Genomic DNA, 13,632 nt, shown 5'->3' on the forward strand with positions numbered 1-13,632 from the left:
ATCTATGTATCTAGTGATAGAAGAGCCCCAGCTCCGCGACCGATGCGCCGTAGCTGCTGTCGTCGGTGTCCAGTGTGCCGTAAACTTCCAGCAGGACGTACTGCGCGGTGTAGTCCTGTGGCAGCGCAAACGTTGTACTGTTTGGCTCTGAGATTCGAACCTCTGTGTCGGATGCATTGTAGGGCGAGGCTATTTGGACGGGGTGGTCGGTGAGCACTCGCACGAGCTTCGACTCGTCTATCACAACATCTGTTCCTGTGGTGTCCAGAGGCTCCGATACGAGGCTGAGCGAGAAATTCGCTGCAGGCCGGTTCCCCCACACAATGGCCCCCGCGTTGAACGTTTCGCTCGTTTCGAGCTCCAGCAGCACCGCCGCGTTGCCATTCTTATTTTCGGCCTGCCAGGTGGTAGAGTTGTCACCGTCGACGATTGACATGACCACGTCACCGTCGCGCCCTTGCGTCAGGCTGTGTGCGAGCGCCTGGCACTCTGTGAGGGAGCCCGGTGTGTTGAACTGTTTCACGTGCACCGGCACCGTCAGCTCTGCGCCAGGCTGCAGTGTGTGGTAGCCAGCGGCCTCGTTCCTGTCATCCACGTACACGAGAATAGGCTCAGTCGTGCCGCGGTGGCGGATCGTCCCGTTTGTCTCGCCAATAGCTATCTCGAGCGACTGGTTCAAGTACTTGAATCCGGAAATCTTCAGGTCGCCAGCAAAGAGCGGTAGTTCGACCGGGTCGAAATGGAGCACGCGCTGGAGCCGGTTCTCTGATGACAGCGCGTACGAGAACCTGATCCCTGTGAGTCCAAAGAAGTAGCTCTGCACCAGCCCACCGTGTGCCGTATTGAAGGGAAATGCCGGGTGCGTCCCGCCGTTGGCGTCGAAGTTGTCGTTGTTCTGCTCGCTCATCTGTGCAAACGGGAACCGCAGAAACGGCTCCACAGACTTGTAGTGATACGTCTGACTGCCACAGCCGTACTCATTGAGCTTCTGGCTCACGGCGGCGAATACTGGAAACGTCATCGCGGGGCCCTGCGACGACTGGTGCAGCGAGTAGTAGGACAGGTCATTGGTGGCACGGACCTCGTCGTAGCCAAAATTCTGCTCCAGCGCGCCGTCCTCGTCATCAATGTACGGGATCAGCACCACGTCGGCTTGTTTGATCGAGACCGACGAGTTCATCGTGTCGTACTCGAGAGTGATGTTGTCGCTGGATTGCGGCAGATACATGTTATGCATTATTTTTAGCTGGGTGGAGTTGGACGGCTTCCCCAGATGCTGCGCCACACGATCCGCCCACTTCATCACTTGGCTGATAACCACTGCCGTGTAAGCGGCGTTGTCCTTGAAATTGGCGTACTCGTCCGGGTCCGTCAGATTGTGCGTGGTGTATTTTTGCAGCGTGTCGTTGTATTTCACGTAGCCGGCAAAAAACTCTGCTGCATCCCTCAGCACCGGCCAGCCGTACTGCTCCAGGTGCTCATCGTCGATCGCCCCGCTCAAATATGCTTTCCAGATCGAGTAGCAGATGGCCCCGTTCAGATGGTACTCGTAGTTGACACAGGGCCCCGTGCCCGTGCAGTTGCCAAACCGACCCGACGTCCACGAGTACACCGCGCCTGGATAGTCGTTTGCGGCTGCGTTGCGCACGGACTGCTCGTGCAAATAGTACCGGTACGAATTGAGCGCAACGCTTGTCTCAGGAGCAACTGCCAGCAGCGCAGGAATCATCCACAGGTCTGCATCCCAGAAGACCAGTCCGGCGTACGAGTCCGAGCTGAGCCCGCCCACCCCCAGCGCGGCTGTCAGGTTCCGAGCCGAGGACCGCGTGTTGGCGAACAGGTGGTAGACGCTTGCCTCTGCAGCCAGAGTCAGGTACGGCTCGCTCTCCACCTTGACAGCAACGTCACCCCACACAGCATCCCAGGCGTTGTCGTGCATGGTGCGCAGACTGGGCCACGAGTACCTGGCCGCGTCGAGGGCTGTTCTTTTGGCTGCCGCAAACGTGGCGTCGCTGGAGTTCGTCCCCAGCAGATCGTCCGAAACCACCCCCACGTACTTGGTCATGCTAAGTGGGTGCTCCAGCGCCACAGACACAGTGTTGGTAACCTTATGGAATGCGGCTGCGAGCGTCTCGTTGATACCGGGGGCGTTCACGTTCAGCCGCGAGTACAGCGTCGCGTGCTTGTATTCAACACCTTCTGGTTGCACTGTCATAAAGATGCCCGAGTCTTCGTAGCCAACTTTCTTGAGCACACAGCGTTGCGCGGAGGCAAAATCAAGCACGTCCACCACGTCCAGCTGTAACGGGGCCGCGCCGGGCACCAGGGCAACCTCGAGTTGCACGAGCCCGAGAGTCTCGATGTCGCGGTGTGCCAGCACTGTTATGTTTACAGCTATAACGCCCAGCCACGTATACGCCGTCGAAACTGTACCTGTGGCCATGCGTAGCTCCTGGCGGTAGTCGGTCACGTGAGCGGAGCTAGTGTTGGCTGTGCTTGGGTCGAGCACGTACATTGTGCCGTCGAGGGTGGCGGCAAGTTGGAGCCCCGTCCACTGCGGCACCGCGCTGATGACGCTCTCATAGCCATTTTCCCGCAGCTCGGGAAAATTAACGCCGGTGGTGTTTGGCTGGGCGTCGAAGAAGCCGGCAATGAAGCTGCCAGCGTAGCGGGGGTTGAACAGCGGCCAGCCGTTCGAGAGGTCCGAACTCGTGGCGTTCTCATTTTGGTCGTAGCTGAAGCCAAACCCAAGGTTGGGGATTCGCGAGCCGATGTACCCGTTGGAAACGTACGGCTGGTAAGTGTATCTGTTAAGCTGGTTAAACTTAGATGTCCCAAGGATTCTTTCTTCCTGGAGATAGTACGACTCAGTTTGCTCGTCAAAGTAATCTGGCTGGGCCAGTGCAAGGTCCAGAAGCAGGAGCAGGAAGCCAAATCGCATGGTTAGAGTACAGTGCTAGCCGAAGAAGAAGCGCTAGAGTTATTTGGGCGGTGCAGAAAAAAGCAGGAGCCAGTTGGGCGAAAAAGCCCCTGTTTATAGAGCAGAGACTAGAGGTTTGCAGCTGCAGGGGCGGCAATGTCCGGCAAACAGAATTATATGGAATTTGCGGGGGAATCTGCAACGGGTCAGATTTGGCACTGGTGCAGATAATCAGACAGGTGCAGACGATCGACGCACCGACGAAAAATAAAGTTGAAAAATCCCCAAACGGAAATATAACAACAGCAGGGCACAAAACCAGCATACGCCAAAAAGTGTAAACAAAAGTGATAAAGTTTGCAAACAAAACACTCAACCGACCTCTTTGTTGCGCGAAAAGTACATCTTTTTAGCTTTTCATCCGCCACAAACACATACTAGGTAGTCCTGTTTTGACATACACGCGAGTTATTTGAAGATATGAGAGAAGTTATCAGTGTGAACGGTAAGTAAAAAGCACTTGTCACGCGGATGTCTAACTCTTTCTAGTTGGTCAAGCCGGTTGCCAAATCGGTAATGCCTGCTGGGAACTCTACTCGATGGAGCATGGAATTACCCCAGACGGATACTTGCAAGAGGGCCTCACCAGACCCAAGGGTGGCGAGGAGGGATTTTCCACCTTCTTCGCGGAGACCGGCTCTGGAAAATACGTGCCAAGAGCTCTGTACGTTGATTTGGAGCCTAACGTTATCGACGAGGTGCGTACCGGAAAGTACAAGAACTTGTTCCACCCAGAGCAGCTCATCAGTGGTAAGGAGGATGCTGCAAACAACTATGCCAGAGGACACTACACGGTGGGAAGGGAATTGTTGGACGACATCAGCGACAGACTTAGAAAAATGACCGATCAGTGCGATGGATTGCAAGGTTTCCTTTTTACCCACTCGCTCGGTGGAGGTACCGGTTCTGGTCTTGGTTCGCTGCTTTTGGAACAGTTCTCGAATGACTACGGTAAGAAGTCCAAACTGGAGTTCGCCGTCTATCCTGCTCCCCAGGTTTCCACCTCTGTTGTTGAGCCTTACAACACTGTGTTGACCACACACACCACTTTGGAGAATGCCGACTGCACCTTCATGGTTGACAACGAGGCCATTTACGAGATGTGTCGCAAGAACTTGAACATTGCCAGACCAAACTTCAACAACCTCAACAACCTAATTGCGCAAGTCGTGTCCTCTGTGACGGCCTCTTTGAGATTCGATGGGTCTTTGAATGTCGACTTGAACGAATTCCAGACTAACTTGGTGCCATACCCAAGAATTCATTTCCCATTGGTTTCTTACGCCCCGGTCATGTCCAAGTCGAGAATTACACACGAGGCCAACTCAGTCGCTGAAATCACTGCTGCATGCTTTGAACCAGGCAACCAGATGGTCAAATGCGATCCTAGATTGGGCAAGTACATGGCCACCTGTTTGCTGTACAGAGGTGACGTTGTCAACAGAGATGTCCAGAACGCTGTTTCCGTGATCAAGTCGAAGAAGACCGTCCAGCTAGTGGACTGGTGTCCTACCGGTTTCAAGATCGGCATTTGCTACCAGAAACCAACCCAGACTCCAGAATCTGAGCTCGCAGACGTCAGCAGAGCCGTGTGTATGCTTTCCAACACTACTGCCATTGCTGATGCTTGGCAGAAGGTTGACAGAAAGTTTGATCTGATGTACAAGAAGAGAGCTTTCGTCCACTGGTATGTTAGTGAAGGTATGGAAGAAGGAGAGTTTGCGGAGGCCAGGGAGGATCTTGCTGCTTTGGAGAGAGACTATGTTGAGTTGGGAGCAGACACCTTCCCAGATGAGGAAGAAGAATACTAAACAGGCTGCTCTAGTATCTTGTCGACTAATTTTGCTGCTCAATGTGAGGATCCTGACATGTTATTTGTATTTCTTTGAATATTATATACCCCTATCAAAAAAGCGTCGATTTGTGTGTCAGCTTGCGTCGGTTATTTCGATGGCAATTTTTTATTACCTAATCTACTGGACTTACCACTCTCTATCTCCGTGGATGGTAATAATTATCCTTTAAGCTATTATTTAGTCCATTTTATTGACTTGTAATGTCGTCAGGGACCGACTCGCGAATTAAAAAGAGCCGCAATAGAGTGCCCATTTCGTGCGAACCGTGCCGGAAGAAGAAGCTCAAGTGTGACCGCACGAAGCCATGCTCTAGTTGCGTCAAGAATAAGACCCAATATTCGTGTAAGTATGCCAACCAGAACCTGGACAACATGAACAAGATGCAGCTCACGACTGAGATCATCAATCTGAAAATGAAAGTCAACAAGCTTGAGAAAATCTTGCAAGCTAATAATATCAACGCTAGTGAGTATAGCGATTTGTCGTTTGTGTTCAATGAGTCAATTAGCAGAATGTGCGAAGACCAGGAGGACCCGGTACTTGATTTATCAGACAAATTCGATCGCATGATTTTCAAGGAAAACAGGATGTTGCGTTCCGGTGCTACCTCCTACGTGACATTTATTAAAGCGGATAAGCAATTGAGCTTGCTCTTTGAGGCTCTCAACAAACGACATGAGCAGGAATACGAGGACTATATGAACGCACAGAAAACTAAGGTTCAGCACGATTCTAAGATGTTCGATAACAGCCAGATCGCGCGCAAACATGCTTACCAAGACAAGGATCTTTGCATGGACTCCATTCTGAGTGGGATGACTACCACCACGCTCACCGCTCCAGAGCTTTTGAAGAGTCATGACCTTATCGCACTTGCAAGCAGCAAGCTTCCACCAATGTATGCCATTGATGCTCTCATCGATCGCTTTTTCACGCATGCTTACTACCTGGTTCCGTTTGTTGATGAGGAAACTTTCCGGGAGGAGCTAACGTATGTTTTATTGTCAGATGAGAAGGGAAATCCAAGTTTTAAGGTTACACATCATCAGAACACCTCGATCGTTTCGCTGCTCCTCATCATCCTCCGATACGCCTACATGACCATCAACGTGAAGGAGTTTGACGAAAACCCTCGCTCGATAGAAGACGAGAACTTGGCAACCATGTTGCGAATGGGCATCGTCATTGGTCCACAGTATGTGGAGCTGGCAAAGAATGTCCTGTTGAGCATGCCTCCCGAGGAAAGCATTTTTAGAAAAGTGACGATTCGCAACATACAGGTGCTGATGTTCCTCAGATGGTACCAAAGCTACTCGCCAGAGCTGAGTGAGGATTACTATGAAGCGTCGATTTCACTGAGCTTGATCATCCAGATGTGCCGCGTGCTGGGCATCAACAGAGATCCCGACCACTTTCCTGAGGTGTTCCGAGACGAAAAGGTGAAGAATCTCAGAAGAAGAATTTTCTACAAGCTATTTTATATGGACACATTGAGCGCTTTTGATCTTGGAACGCCAGTCGTAATTCATCCCGATGAGTACGACGTCAAGTTACCAAAAATCAGCGCCAAGGATAAGGCAACCTTGGACGATTTCAAGCGCGGAATGTCTATCAGTATTACTGGAAAGCAACTCAAGTCGATCATTAATGAAAATGCGATCAATAGGGATATAGATCTCGAGTTTGAAGTTGCCAAACTGATCCGCCGAGCCCTCCAACTGTGTCGTAACTACGACGACGGTGCAAAAAAGTCCGATTTCCTAGCACATATTCAAAGAATTGAGCTTTTTCTGAATAGTCGGCTAAGCTCAATTTACGAGATGCTGGACAGCGGAGAGCTAACTGGCAGTTTCAAGATCGAGGATCCGATCGAGCGGATTTTCAACATTTCAAAGATCAAAAAACTTGAAATGAGACTGGTTCTCCTTTCCTTGTTGAATTGTCTACACTACTTACTGTTCTTGTATGCTTCAGAAGATCAGGAGGAAGAAAAACTGGAGCACGCTGTGAAGGCGTCTGAACCTGCCTTGATCTTATTCAAATTCACTTACGACTTTGTTAAGTACTTGACGGAATCATCCACCATTCATGGGGCTAGCAAGTCACATCAGAATTTCAAGCGGTTCTTCAATGGCCTGGAGATTCCTTTTGCAAGCAAAGTCCAGGCCTGTTTTAATAGAGGCATCTTGTGGACAATGTCGATTTTCCTGCAAAACTTCACCTCTGATCATTTGAAATTTGAGATTCTTTTGAAGAAGTTTGGCAACTCTGTGGATTCTGTTGTTGTTCTGAATTGGCTTAACATTGACCTTGATAGGAACACCAACGATCAGTTCCTCATCATCATGTTTCACTATTTAAAGGAATACTATCTCAATACTATTGGTTTGAAGGCAGACTTTTTCTGTTGCTGGAGAGTTTCGATGATTATCAAGATTTTCTTCAACTTTTTCAAGAACACAAAGCAGGAGAGATTCGAAAAGGTGCTCACGCATTACGAGCTTGCAAGCGAAAACCAGAATTTGAGAAAGGACTTCACGTATGCCGAGGCCAGAATTATGAACTCGGACCCAGACAAACTGAAGAGAGGGCCCTCTTCGTCGAACATATCTAACCCGCTTGAATCGGAGCCTACGCAACTGACCACCAAAGGATTCGACCAGATCATTTACGATAATGGGGACGAGTGTCTGGACGACTTGCTCAAGGAGGATCATACCCACCGTCCACCTGCTCATGCGTACTCTTTCTTCAGCGTCCCTGACTGCTACGCTCTGGCAGACCTAGGATCGTTTCAGTCGAGCAATTCCTTCTCAGTCAACCGCCCTTCTGAAACAGACTCTTTCAGCCACTCGAATTCCACAGACCACCCTTCCACAGACCACCCTTCTACGAAATCTAGCGGCTCCGTTGGAAACGTGACTTTTGATGATCCTAGCAAGGTCGACGTCATGTCATTTGGAGCGCCGGACCTTGTGAGTCCCTTCGACACGTACGCCAGTCAGATCAGCGCAATGGACCAGGAGGTTCCTGGCGAGAAGAGCATTAACCTGCAAGACTTCATCTCTCAGTTTTCCAAAGACCCGATGTTTTCGAGCTGACTGTTCGCTGTATATACGTTTTTAAAAAATCAGATTTCAATATTGACAAATATGGGGCCTGTGGTATCGACGAGAAACCCGTTGTCGCCGACCAGGAGGTTATTGGCACTCACTTTTCCTTCAATGGAGGATTCCCAGTTCGTAACGTCCCATTTGAGTCCGGTCGTGCTCAATCGCACAGGACACGCAAGTGGCAACAGCCCAACAAGCGGCAGACTGGCCTTCACCAACTCTTCACCTCGATGGTAGTCCTTTTCTTGCAGCAGCGTGACAAAGTTGCGTCCTTTGGGAATAAACAGAATATACTCGTTATATTCGTTGTTTCTCACAATGAACTCGAAATTGGGCCGAGTCTGATGCAATTTGATCAGCTTACTGATTGTAGAGACCGTGTGGTCAAATCTACCGCCAATTGATCCCATCATGAATACGGAGACCTTATCTTTAATGCTATCGGTAATGCTTTCCTCATGTTTGCTGAGGCCGTCATAGTCGTCGTAGTCGTCGAGATTTATTGTCGAATCGAGCAGAGCCAGGTTTGAAAGCGTGATGGCTTTGTCTAGATCCGAATAATATTGGGAGGCCTGCTGTTTGACCTTGACCCCCTTGGATTTATAGAAGATGCTCACATCGGGCCGCAAGGAGTCCAGGTCACCTATCACAAAGTCCGGCAGCCAGTCCAGACCGTGTTTCAAACTATATTTGTAAAGCTGGTTTGCACCCCCATCGGCACAGATCCTCAATTGCGAAGCATCCCACACTTGCTGTACAGCAGCGACCGGGAGCTTAATCTCCTGGTTAAGCAAAAGAAGCACCTTTTTCCCCTGCCCAGAAAAATAATCCGTGGGACAGATCACGCGCGCGTCAGCGGGGGGCATGATGTGAATATGATCTGGGTTCTCTGTGACTAAATTGTCGGCTGCCGAGGTAAGGCCCATGATGGTCTTGAATACAGGTTTTTACAATAGTTGCACTCCATTTACATTGAACTTTTCATGGCTGTGTAAGGAAAGCACGCAACGCACGCTGCTATCTACGGCCTTTATTAGGAGAGTCGTCCGGGTCTTTACGGGGTTCCACGAAGCCTCCACGGGTGTCTCTGTCGTGGGGAATGCCTTGCTCGTCCAGACGAGCAATAAGCTTGTCTTTTTGGAGCAATCGCCACCTCGTGAGTTTTGCGTAGTCGTGAATCTGGAACCCAAAGATTTTCGGCGTGTATATGTCCACGCTGTGGCTCGGTATGAGTTCTGGGAACGCCTGGAAAAACATGGCAGGAAAGGAGGTGCCGAAAAAGGCGCCGTCCAGCGATGAGTGTCTCGATGACTTAGGGTTGTAGATGTCCTCGCAATTCGGGCAGTACAGCTTCACAGAAGCAACCTTGGGGGTATCGCTGAGTCCAACGGGAAGCAGGGGCGTCAATTTGCAGAACACACGCGGACAGTATCCGAAATCCGCGTTCTTGTATTTTTCCATCATCTTGTTGAGACCTCTTTGAGTGATGATGTAGCGGGCGTGGATGAGAGCATACAAAAACTTGGCGTTGTCTTCCAACCGGGCACGCGTCTGCTCCGACTCATTTTCGCTGATCTGTGTTCGATCCGTGATAATGTCCACCAGCAACGAGATTCTGTCCACGTACTGATTGAGACCTGTCAGGTTGAATCTGTCGGTGATGTACTCGACGTCGACGTCGCAGAAATACTCATTGCCGCGACTTCCTAAGAACCAGTCGATCCAGTACTCCGTGTACTCAGAGCCCGAGTCGCTAATATATTCTGCAGAGGCCATTAGGGCTATATACTATTGAGATAAAATAAGTTTTTTTTCTCGTACCAACACTATGTACTTTCTAAGCGGGTCGTTTTCGAGCACTGCGGCCTATTTCGTTTCTGTCAACTCCACGAACGAATACGTGGCGACAGCAGGAAATGATGCCACGATCATGGTGCGATCCATGTCCAAATTTGTCGGGATGGTGCCTGATGCTGAGACATTGGAGACGAAAAGCCCGTCACAAGTGCAAACAACGCCCGCCATTGACAAGGCCAAGTTCACCGAGGCGCAGCAGGCTGATAACGTCGTTACGCTCAAGACGCGGAGCAAGATCTCGTGCTTGAAGTTTGCAAACCTGCGCCAGAACAGCCATCTTCTAGTGGCCCTGTGCAAGAACGGCGAGGTCTTCCTTGTCGAGAATCCGGAAAATCCAGACTTGTGCGAGACCACTTTGTTGTACCGCCAAAAAAAAGGCCAACTGATAGACTGCAGCTGGTCCGCAGACGACCAGCTGCTGGCCTTTTCCTCAATGAACAACGAGGTTGTCATCTACGACACGCTCTATAGAAAACAGCTTACGAGCTTGCACATACACAGCAACGACGACACCATCGCTGTGAAGGGAATCACCTTCGACCACTGCGCTAACAGGTACTTGTTCACCCAGGGAGACGACAAGCTGGCCAATATCGTCGAGTATTCTTTGCAGGAGGACCAGGAACACGGTAGGGTATTCAAGTACAAGATCGCCCAGCAACTTTCAAATTTGTCGAGCAACCTCAAAGTCAAGGCCAATTTGCGGAAAGTGGCGTGGTCTGCGGATGACAAGGTGCTCGCCTGTCCAAACATGGGCAAGGGCAAGTCCTCGCTGGTGGCTCTGCTCAACAATCCGGACGGATCAAGCTGGAACAGCTGGTGCAAATTAATGGCTACTGATTTTCGTTGCATCATGACAGCATTTTCTCCGATAGTGTTCGCAAACCCTGCAAACAAAGACCCCTCCGACATGAATCCTGCGACAGCTAAGCAGTACTACATTCTGGCCACCGCGTCTGCAGAGAGCACTGTCGCCATTTGGAACACCGCTTCGAGTGCGCCGCTTATTATTGCAAACGAAGTCAGTCTCAGTGCGATCCAGGATATGTGCTGGAGCGCAGACGGTCGTCTACTCTTCATATCGACAGCTGCGGGCGAGCTGTTGATTGGAGTATTTGGAGAGAGCGAGCTGGGAGCTGCAGTCATTCCACTGGACAAGAAAGAGCAGCTGGAACAGGCTGCAGCAGAAAAGCTTCCGGGACAGCTGGAGAGACGCGACAAGTGGCTTAAGGAAAACGGGTCGGTTAAGGAGTCTATTGTGGCGCCTGCCACCGACCCAAAGAAGACGGCACTTAAGAAAGAATCCAACGGGCCCACCGTTCCGGAGGTGTCCACGGTTCCGGTGGATCTCAAAAAACGGCCTGCATCGGCGGCCGATTTCGATGCACCGTCAACTTCTGTTCCTCGGGAACTCTCGCAGAAAGCGAACAAAATCATCAAGAAGGACGACAGTGCCCAGAACGGCAAGAAAAAGAGAGAGCTGGAACCATTGGATTTTATTGGCTCAGTCGTGCTTAATCCACAGCTGTCGTTTAGTAATGTGAGGATTTCCATTGCCAAAGTACGACTCAATTTTTTCTACACGCTGCCCGAGGACGAGTCCCTGTACTTGGAGGTGAAGAACGGCACGGGCTTTGAGTCGTCGCCAACAAGAATTGCACTGATGAAGAAACTGTCAGAAGAAAATAGAAAGCAGCTATTTGTGGATTTTATTCCGCTAAAGGTGCACTTGGTGGCAGCCACCGAAAAGCATTGGGCCGTGTCAACAACCAACGGACAGATTATAGTTTACGGCAGCTCGGGACGCCGAGTACTGCCTCCCTTGATTTTGGGGTCACCGCTCTCATTTATGGAAATGAAAAACCAGTATCTGTTGGCCGTCACAAGCGTGGGAGAGATGTATGCCTGGGACTTGGACGTTCCCAAAGCTCTTTTTAGACCGACGTCGCTATATCCGTTGCTGCAGCCGATATACCGTGCTAACCAGTACGAGACTGTCACAGAGGCCAACGGACTGGTTTTTGTGAACGGAGATCTTCTCACGCGGTCCGAAAACCTTACCATGTGTTCGATTTCGAGCACGGGAGTGCCCATAGTCACTCTCAGCAACGGGAACGGGTATTTGTACGACAAAAACATGAGTTCGTGGTCGCTGATTAGCGACTCTTGGTGGGCATTTGGGTCGCAGTATTGGGACTTCACTCGGTCGCAAGTGGAGGACGAGTCCATTGTTGGCGCTCTGGAAAGCCGCACAAATGAAGAGCTTTTACGCAGAGGCAAGGGCCGTCTTCTGAATAAAATATCCAAGGTCATGTTGATGAAAGAGGGATACGAGAATTTGGAGACGGTTATCTCGCTCAATCACCTGGAAAACAAAATATTAGTGTATCAACAGCTACAGGATTCAAAGAGTTTTAAAAGTTATTTGATCCTGTACGTGAAAAGACTCTGCGAGCTCAATCTCAAAAATCGCCTGATCGAGTTGTTCCAGGAGCTCTATTTTAGCAAGGAAGAAAAGATATGCGGTTTTGATCGAGCAGAGCTTTTGAGAACACTTATTCTCAGTTGCTCCAAATACAGAGAAGTACAGAGGATACTGGTGGTGTACGGAGAGAATACCGGTCTTCTGGAAGACGACATTCTGTAACGACTAGATGATTATGTATATATACAAGACTCATTTTTCCATGTCCATGCCAAGGATTTTATACACCTGTTTCAAGTTCTTGCTGGCCACTGCTCGGGCTTTTTCTGCTCCCTCCACACTCAATTTATGGAGCAGGTCTGGCGAGGCCATCAGCTCTTTGTACATTCTATTAGGCTCTTGCAGCTCTCTCACCACTGCATCGGCCACAAGCTCTTTCAAATCTCGTTTGGAGAGATCCTTGATCTTCGGCACTATCTCCTCTATAGTTTGGTTCGTGGTAGCCGAGTAAATGGTGATCAGATTAGAAATACCTGGTCTTTGCTCCGGATCAAATGTCAAAGGTCCCTCTATGGAATCTGTGGTGGCTTTCATGATTTTCGTTCTCATAGACTTCCCGTCCTCTGTGATGGTTATCTTTGACAGCTCGTCGCCATCGGACTTGGACATCTTTTTGGACGGATCTCTCAGATTCAAAATCCTGTTGGAAGGTGCCATCAGGGTTTTCGGATAGTTGAGGAACTTCGTCTTAGTCTGTTTGTTGAATGCAGACACAAGGTCCCTCGTGAGCTCCAGGTGCTGCGCCTGATCCTGACCCACAGGAACATGCGTAGCGTTGAATAGCAGCACATCGGCAGCCATCAGTACCGGGTAAGCAAATAGCCCGAGCTTGACGGCTCCCAGTTCATTCTGGATCTGCGCGTCGCCTTTCAGGTCTGCTTTGGCCTTCCATTGCGTCATCCGATTGAGAGATCCCATACCAGCAAAACAGGTCAGTGCCCATTGCAGCTGGGTGTGTTCGGGCACAGCAGACTGATGATATATTGTAACTTTTGTAGGATCTAGGCCGCATGCCAACAGAGACGCATATGCCTCGAATCTCTGCTTTTTCAGATCAGAGTAATTCTGGGGCACAGTCAAGGAGTGCAGATCGGCGATAAAAAGAATCATTTGGGAGGAAGAGTCGAGTTTGCGTGCTATCGTGTGCCAGGTCTTCGTAGCCCCGAGATAATTTCCAAGATGGAAGGCTCCCGTTGGCTGAATACCGCTTACTAACATCGAGCCCTGGGGTAGCTTGAACGTGGGAGAGTTGACATATTCCACAGACACTGTAGAGGCAAATCTGCGGAACATGGAGTGGTTGATTTTTATGATAAATTCGCTTTATTTACGATATTACTT

The 13,632-nt window shown here is 50.0% G+C and overlaps 7 protein-coding genes across 7 annotated transcripts; 3 read left to right on the forward strand and 4 right to left on the reverse strand.

The window, feature by feature from the left end:
- Nucleotides 1–10: 10 nt before the first annotated feature.
- Nucleotides 11–2,941, reverse strand: KL911_000307 (uncharacterized protein; the record flags this gene model as incomplete). Its single annotated transcript, XM_043198209.1, has 1 exon — nt 11–2,941. One exon carries the CDS (start codon nt 2,939–2,941, stop codon nt 11–13), a length of 2,931 nt encoding a protein of 976 aa, XP_043057000.1.
- A 578-nt stretch (nt 2,942–3,519) lies between these two features.
- On the forward strand, nt 3,520–4,791 carry KL911_000308 (uncharacterized protein; the record flags this gene model as incomplete). Its single annotated transcript, XM_043198220.1, has 1 exon — nt 3,520–4,791. The coding sequence occupies one exon, from the start codon at nt 3,520–3,522 to the stop codon at nt 4,789–4,791; it is 1,272 nt and encodes a 423-aa protein (XP_043057001.1).
- Nucleotides 4,792–5,036: 245 nt separating this feature from the next.
- On the forward strand, nt 5,037–7,937 carry KL911_000309 (uncharacterized protein; the record flags this gene model as incomplete). Its single annotated transcript, XM_043198231.1, has 1 exon — nt 5,037–7,937. The coding sequence occupies one exon, from the start codon at nt 5,037–5,039 to the stop codon at nt 7,935–7,937; it is 2,901 nt and encodes a 966-aa protein (XP_043057002.1).
- A 29-nt stretch (nt 7,938–7,966) lies between these two features.
- On the reverse strand, nt 7,967–8,875 carry KL911_000310 (uncharacterized protein; the record flags this gene model as incomplete). The annotated part of the gene is made up of 1 exon (XM_043198243.1): nt 7,967–8,875. The coding sequence occupies one exon, from the start codon at nt 8,873–8,875 to the stop codon at nt 7,967–7,969; it is 909 nt and encodes a 302-aa protein (XP_043057003.1).
- Nucleotides 8,876–8,966: 91 nt separating this feature from the next.
- On the reverse strand, nt 8,967–9,725 carry KL911_000311 (uncharacterized protein; the record flags this gene model as incomplete). The annotated part of the gene is made up of 1 exon (XM_043198254.1): nt 8,967–9,725. One exon carries the CDS (start codon nt 9,723–9,725, stop codon nt 8,967–8,969), a length of 759 nt encoding a protein of 252 aa, XP_043057004.1.
- Nucleotides 9,726–9,777: 52 nt separating this feature from the next.
- KL911_000312 (uncharacterized protein) lies at nt 9,778–12,453 on the forward strand (the record flags this gene model as incomplete). Its single annotated transcript, XM_043198265.1, has 1 exon — nt 9,778–12,453. The coding sequence occupies one exon, from the start codon at nt 9,778–9,780 to the stop codon at nt 12,451–12,453; it is 2,676 nt and encodes an 891-aa protein (XP_043057005.1).
- Nucleotides 12,454–12,483: 30 nt separating this feature from the next.
- KL911_000313 (uncharacterized protein) lies at nt 12,484–13,584 on the reverse strand (the record flags this gene model as incomplete). The annotated part of the gene is made up of 1 exon (XM_043198276.1): nt 12,484–13,584. The coding sequence occupies one exon, from the start codon at nt 13,582–13,584 to the stop codon at nt 12,484–12,486; it is 1,101 nt and encodes a 366-aa protein (XP_043057006.1).
- Between the last annotated feature and the right edge of the window lie 48 nt (nt 13,585–13,632).

The sequence above is a fragment of the Ogataea haglerorum genome, assembly GCF_019207285.1.
Source record: "Ogataea haglerorum isolate 81-453-3 chromosome Unknown 81-453-3_NODE_1_length_915391_cov_96.871712, whole genome shotgun sequence".
Lineage (NCBI taxonomy): Eukaryota > Fungi > Ascomycota > Pichiomycetes > Pichiales > Pichiaceae > Ogataea > Ogataea haglerorum.